Here is a 7,640-nt window from a genome sequence, read left to right as displayed (position 1 = left end):
GAGCCTCCTCCTTCCACGCCCCAGACGGACCAGGACCTGGACATCGCTTTCCCCACCTCCAAGTCTCCTAGGGGTGAGTACCTTTTGCCTCCCTCTCATATTCCTTGGCCAGAAGTCCTGCGCAGGCCCAAGGCTTTTTTTTCCGGTCACCAGGTGACCCAGGGAAGTTCCCAAAGGCAGAGACGTCTGCCCAAAGGAACTCCATTCCGTTCCGTGGGAGACCCGTCCAGGACGGAGACGTCCGCCTGGAGGTAATCTCCATTCCGGCTCCAGGAGCCTCTCACCGGTCTCTGGTGGCTCCAAAGGACGCTTTGTAGCCAGGTAGAGTTCGGTTTCCGTTTCCGCCTATTGGCGAGAGGAAGGCAATGGGAAACCCCCAATCCAAAATACCTAGAGACTCCCCTTTAGGGTGTCTTCTAAAAAACCTCAAAACTTTGCAATTAGAACAAGATCTCAGGCGAAAGCGACTGGTGTTCCTCTCCACTGTGGCGTGGCCACAATATAAATTAGACAATCAGTCTCAATGGCCGCCTGAGGGCACTCTAGACCGTAACATTTTAACCGACCTCAGTAGTTTTTGTCAACGCTTAGGCAAGTGGTCCGAAATTAATTATATACAAGGATTTTGGGCCTTGCGTTCTCGTCCGGACCTGTGTGGCCAGTGTTCCTTGGCTCAAGTCATGTTGGCTAAGGACGCAGGCCTAACAAAGTCCGAAAAAGAGGAGTCATCTTTCCTGTCTGAGTTGCCCGAAGACCTTACTTCCCCTCCCTCCCTTCCACTCCCGCCGTATACCCCACCTCCCCCTCCCGCTTCGGCCCCACCTCCTCTTTCGGCTCCACCTCCCCCTCCCGCTCTGGCGGTTGTTCCGCCTCCCTCCTCAGCCCCTCCCACCATTGTTGAGGCTACACTTCCCTCCGACCCCTCGGCACTTCCGCCTGGTCATCTTAGTTCGCCTATCTCTGCCCATACCCGCTCTAAAGATTGCCTAACTGCCCCCGCTCCTACTCCCACCCTATCCAACCCCCCTGCGGTCTTAGCACCCTTGCGTGAGGTGGCCGGAGCAGAGGGCGTAGTTAGAGTTCATGTTCCCTTTTCATTAGCAGATCTTTCAAAGATTGAAAGACGCCTAGGAGATTTTTCTGCCAACCCTACAATTTATACCAAAGAATTTAGATACCTTTGCCAGGCCTACGATTTAACCTGGCATGATCTCCAGGTTATTCTTACCTCTACTCTAAACCCTGAGGAGCAAGAGCGCATCCTAGTGGCCGCCAGGCAGCATGCCAACCAATTACACTTAACAGACCCTGCGTTCCCACTAGGGGAACAAGCAGTCCCCTCTATAGACCCAGACTGGAACTATCAAGTAGGCCAGCCAGGCCGCCGAAGACGAGATATGATGACTCAATGTCTTCTGGCTGGTATGCAGGCGGCCTCAAATAAGGTAGTAAATTTTAATAAACTAAAAGAAATTATTCAAGGTCCAGATGAGAACCCGGCCACATTTTTAAACAGGCTAACTGAGGCTTTAATTCAATACACTCGGTTAGACCCAGCTTCCCCAGCCGGGGCCACTATTCTAGCATCATATTTTATTTCACAATCGGCCTCGGATATTCGGAAAAAACTCCAAAAGGCAGAGGATGGACCTCAAACTCCTATTCAAGACCTAGTCAAGTCGGCCTTCAAGGTCTATAATTCAAGGGAGGAAACGGCTGAGGCCCAACGACAGGCCCGCCTAAAGCAGAAGGTACAGCTCCAGACTCAAGCCTTAGTTGCTGCTTTGCAGCCTAGCCGTAACCCAAAACTGGAGAGCAAAACCCCCGGAGGCTCAAAGACAATAAAAGGGGCTTGCTATAAATGCGGTAACCCAGGGCATTGGGCTAATAGATGTCCCCAGAGTCCCCAACCGTCTGAGCCAGTGCGGCCGTGCTACAAGTGCGGAGTAGCTGGACACTGGGCTAAAAAGTGTCCTAACCCTCGTCTGCCAACAACTCCTTGTCCAGCATGCCATGAAGAAGGGCACTGGAAGTCTGACTGCCCCACCCTGAAAACGGGCATGGCGCCTCAACGTGATGTCCCTTCTCAGGACCCTGGGAGCTCCTTCCAGCTCTTACATCTGGATGACGACTGAAGGTGCCGGGACTCGGGGACCCCCATCACCCTCGCCGAGCCGCGGGTAACTCTCCTGGTAGCGGGTAAGACAATTAATTTTTTAATCGACAGCGGGGCTACCTACTCTGTTTTGCCGTCTTTCGAAGGGCCTAGCCTTCCCTCCAATATTTCTGTTGTAGGAGTCAATGGCTCCCCGTCCAGCCCTCGAAAAACCCCACCCCTTAATTGCTGCCTGGCCAACAACTATTTTGCACACTCGTTCCTCATTATCCCCTCATGCCCCACTCCCCTACTGGGCCGAGATGTTTTAAGTCAACTGAAAGCCTGTATCTCCATCCCTACTAGCGCCCCCCACCCTACCCGCCATCTGCTTCTAGTATTGACTAACTCAAATGACTCCAACAATCCTACTAACCCTTTCCCCGATTTCCCCATTCCTATCGACCCCCAAGTGTGGGACACCTCCACTCCTGTCGTGGCGGACCATCATCCACCAATACTTATAAAACTTAAGAAACCATCTCAGTTTCCAACCCGCCCACAGTTCTCTCTCTCTCCACAGCACTTACGAGGACTAAAACCAATCATTACTAGGTTACTCAGCCAACACATCCTCATCCCCATTCATTCTCCCTGTAACACCCCAATCCTACCTGTAAAGAAGGCAGATGGAACTTTTCGGTTAGTGCAGGATCTTCGTCTTATCAACGAAGCTGTTTGTCCCACCCATCCGGTAGTTCCCAACCCCTATACCCTTCTTTCTCTCATTCCACCTAATACAACACACTTTACTGTACTGGATCTAAAAGATGCATTTTTCACTATTCCCCTGCACCCAGATTGTCAGTTTCTTTTTGCTTTTACATGGGAAGACCCAGACACCCATACCTCCACCCAACTGACATGGACAGTGCTTCCCCAAGGGTTCCGAGACAGCCCCCATTTCTTTGGGCAGGCCCTAGCAAAAGACTTAGCCTCCTGTCCTCTTACCAATAGTAAAATTCTCCAATATGTAGATGACCTTTTACTCTGTAGTCCCACGGGACAGGACTCTCTTTTAGACACTGCGATCCTCCTTAATCATCTAGGATCCAAAGGTTACCGAATATCCAAACACAAAGCTCAACTCGCACAACAATGTGTCATATATTTAGGTATTGAGATCACTCCTACGACGCGCTCACTTACTACAGACCGCTTAACTCTAATACAAAATCTTTCTCCTCCTCAAGACGCTAAGGAAATTCAATCCTTCCTAGGCCTAGTAGGATTTTTCAGACACTGGATTCCTAATTTCGGAATCTTGGCTAAGCCTCTATATGCAGCTGTCAAGGAGACTCCCCAAGGACCTTTGTCTAACCCAAAGTTAATCTATAAACATTTCACTCACCTGAAAAACTGCCTTCTCTCACATCCTACTCTCTCACTCCCAGACTTCCAACGCCCCTTCCAGCTTTTCACAGATGAAAGACAAAAAGTTGCAGTGGGTCTTTTAGCCCAATCTATAGGCGCCACCTACCGCCCCGTGGCATATCTATCTAAACAATTAGACCCCACCGTACAAGGGTGGCAGCCCTGTCTTCGGGCCCTAGCAGCAGCAGCCTGTCTAACCCAAGAAGCAAAGAAACTCATTAGGGGTGGTAACCTAACAGTCTTCTCTACTCACCGCCTTCAAGATCTTATTGCCCACAGAAGTATTAGCCATCTAACCCCGTCCAGACTCCAACTCTTTCACCTCTTATTCATAGAAGACTCCACCATTGCCCTAGGAGTCTGTTCCTCTCTGAATCCAGCAACCCTACTTCCTGACCCTCTCAAGCAACCTAGTACTGAACACTCCTGTCCAGAACTTTTAGAGGCCCAACCACCTAGTCACTTACATTTACATGACCAGCCATTGGAAGGCTCACAGTTAACCCTATTTGTAGATGGCAGTTCTTTTATAAATTCTCTAGGAAACAGACAGGCAGGATACGCGGTAGTTACATCTTCTGCTGTCCTAGAAGCTAAGCCTTTACCACAAGGAACAACATCACAGCAGGCAGAACTTATCGCACTAACTAGGGCTCTCCTCCTATCCAGAGGAAAAACGGTAAACATATACACAGACTCCAAGTATGCCTTCTTGATTGCACACACCCACTCTGTCATCTGGAAAGAGAGAGGGTTCCTAACCACCAGTGGTACCCCTATAGTCAACAAAAAACAGATACTCAAACTGCTAGACGCTTTATCAGCACCTTCCAGAGCAGCCATCATACACTGTAAAGGTCATCAGACTCCATCTAACTCGGTGGCGGCTGGCAATAACTTTGCCGACACCACTGCCAAGTCGGCAGCCGGATTCTCCACTCCCACGCTTCCCTCTATTTGTTTTCTCTCTCCTCAATATACCCCTACTTATACCCAAGAGGAAAAGACCAAACTATTACAAGATTCAACAGCCAAACTAGCCGCAGACAATTGGATTTACCTCAATAATAAATTAGTTATTCCTGAAACTCAACTCCACACCATTCTAAAAGACATACATAATTCCCTACACATAGGACCCAAAGCTTTATATAACCTCCTAAGCCCCCTCATTCACTGCCCCACACTCATGAAACACCTAATTATAATCAACCGACAGTGTTCCACATGTCTCAAGTCAAACCCTCAAGGCGCATTGCGCAACCCCCATCCGAGCCATCAACTCAGAGGGCACCAACCAGGCGAAGATTGGCAAATTGACTTTACCCACATGCCAAGGCATAAAAAATTCAAATATCTCTTAACCCTCGTTGATACTTTTTCAGGATGGATAGAAGCCTATCCTACTACAGGAGAAACCGCCAATATAGTTGCCTCCATACTCACTGAACACATTATTCCTAGGTTTGGCCTCCCGCTCACTCTTCAGTCTGACAACGGCCCAGCATTCATCTCCAAGGTAGTCCAACAGGTGGCAGCCCTCCTACACATCACCTGGAAACTCCACATCCCTTATAGACCTCAGTCTTCTGGTAAAGTAGAGAAGGCCAACGGGCTCATTAAGCAGCAACTCACCAAACTCTCCCTCGAGACTCGACAATCGTGGGTAACTCTCCTTCCCCTGGCCCTAACCCGGCTGCGAGCAGCCCCACGGAGTCCAACAGGCCTCAGTCCGTTTGAATTAGTTTACGGCCGGCCCCTCACCCTCCAGCAGTTACCCACCCTTTCTTCCCCGCTGGCAACTTATCTCCCATACCTCACCCTCTTGAGACAACTCCTGAGACAACATGCAGAACTAGCACACCCCTCTCCAACAGACACCTATAGCCCACATCTCTCTCTCAGCCCAGGAGACCAAGTATACTTAAAAGATATCCAAGCCAAAGATCTTCAGCCTAGGTGGAAAGGCCCCTATACTGTCCTCCTATCCACATACACAGCAGCCAAACTTCTAGGACACACGCACTGGGTCCATATATCACAATTAAAAAAGGCCCCCACAGAAGACAATCAGTGGACATCTACTAGACTTACCCCTACCCGTCTCAAATTCACCAAACTCTCCCAACCACCACATGTTCCCTGACCCCTTGCGCTTATCCCGATTTCTCGCCATACTCTATATAAACATAACAGAATTCCAATATCTTACCCCAGATCCCTACTTGCCTCCAGATAATAGCCCATCACAGTGGTTCTCCCGCTTACCTTTATAGAACATCTTCAGTGACAAGGTGTACCCTGTGATTACACTGAAGATGAAGTACTATTTCATACTTATATTACTATCTTTTTCTTGCATTTCAATCTCTATTACTAACCCAACTTTCATATGGAGATTCTCTATAGTTGAAACTTGGTCACACAAAAATAAACAGCACTCACAGCTACAAGGCACTGCTGACTGCCCCCCTTCAGGCTGCCAACCCCATCTTACTATAAATTTCACCCTATCGTGTTGCAGTGCGGCCGGAGCTAAGGCTCTCTGCTTCCTGCACGATCAGACACATTACAATTGTAAGACTTACTGGAAACAAAAGAACCTAGGATGCCCTTATATTTATTGTAAGATCCATTATGCAACCTTGAGACAGACGAAACCCACTGCTCTCTTCACCATTGCGAATCAACGAACCCCCCTTCAATACCAATTAAATATCAAAGACCCATGGGACCCCCGATGGGCAGACGGAGTCAAAGGTGGACTCTACACAGGCTACACAATCCTTAGTTCATATCCCATGGCTACTCTCCTGATAAAAAGAACACTTGTCCAGCAAAAATCCCTTCCTCAAAACATACAAGCCCTACAGAATTTAACCTTAGCCATACAAGCACAAGAACAGGCCTTACAAGATCAATTACACTCCTCCAATAAGGACCCCTTCTCATGGTTAAAACTAGTCCGTCAAGGGTTAAACCTAACATGGGCAGCCAACCTAACAAATCTCTCCCACTGTTTCCTCTGTGCGGCCCTTGAAAGAGCCCCCTTAGTGGCAGTCCCCTTACCTACTGCTTTCAGGGCTACAACTAACTCCATAGGCACCTCCCAAAAACCGTTCTTACTCCAAGTCCCACTATACCAAAGCCCAGAAAGTCCAATCCTTCCTTTCTGCTACTCTACCCCAAACACCTCCTGGTGTAACTATACCCAGCCACCCGCTAAGACCCACACGGCTCCCATCGGAGGTTATTTCTGGTGCAACAAAACCCTCTTCAAGGTCCTTAATCACACATCCATTGGTCAATCCCTTTGTGTCCCAGTGTCCCTAGTACCTAGTTTAACCTTATATAGCAAAGCAGAAGTAGCTGAACTCGTCATACAATTTAACCCTCCTCCTAATGATCTCCAAAAACGGGCTGTCTTCCTTCCCCTAGTCATCGGAGTCTCCCTGGCCGCCTCCTTAGTGGCGTCAGGGCTTGGAACTGGGGCACTTGCCCACTCGGTACAGTCTACCCAATCTCTAGCAGCTCAAATCCGAGAGGCCATAGAGGCTTCAGCTGAAAGCCTGGCCTCTCTGCAGCGTCAAATTACCTCAGTGGCCCAGGTAGCAGCACAAAATAGGCGAGCATTAGATTTACTTACTGCCGAAAAAGGAGGAACATGTCTCTTCTTAGGAGAAGAATGCTGCTATTACGTAAACGAGTCAGGCCTAGTAGACACTAACATCCAAACCCTAAACAGGATTAAAGCAGAATTAAAAACCTACAATACCCCCTTCACCCCCGGACCACCGGTATGGCTGCTGCCCGTAATACAGCAGATGCTCCCGTTCCTAATTCCCATACTAATCCTCTGTTTTGTCTTATGTCTCGCTCCTGTTTTAATCAAATTTCTCTGAGCCAAAGTTCAAGAGATCACATGCGTCACTTTCAACGAGATGCTTCTTCATCCATACGTCCAAATACCAACCATAGACCCCAACCTTAACGACGTCCCTTAACAGCAGGAAGTAGCCAGACAGACCACAGCGCCCCTTATCACTATTATCAATAAAAGGTTGGACTGTTTGGACAAACAGAGGCAAGATGGTGCAGTTCCGGGTTCTTC

At 48.7% G+C, this 7,640-nt stretch overlaps 1 protein-coding gene across 1 annotated transcript; it reads left to right on the top strand.

Moving 5' to 3' along the window:
• Window positions 1-828: 828 nt before the first annotated feature.
• LOC108540452 (uncharacterized) lies at window positions 829-5,086 on the top strand. Its single transcript, XM_017889528.1, has 2 exons — window positions 829-2,199; window positions 4,994-5,086. Exon 1 carries the CDS (start codon window positions 1,398-1,400, stop codon window positions 2,133-2,135), a length of 738 nt encoding a protein of 245 aa, XP_017745017.1. The 5' UTR covers window positions 829-1,397; the 3' UTR covers window positions 2,136-2,199; window positions 4,994-5,086.
• Window positions 5,087-7,640: the final 2,554 nt, after the last annotated feature.

This window comes from Rhinopithecus bieti, unplaced genomic scaffold (genome assembly GCF_001698545.2).
Source record: "Rhinopithecus bieti isolate Rb0 unplaced genomic scaffold, ASM169854v2 scaffold_19603, whole genome shotgun sequence".
Classification (NCBI taxonomy): Eukaryota; Metazoa; Chordata; class Mammalia; order Primates; family Cercopithecidae; genus Rhinopithecus; species Rhinopithecus bieti.
Note: the sequence above shows the minus strand (reverse complement) of the source record. Positions and strands in the feature narration are given on the sequence as shown.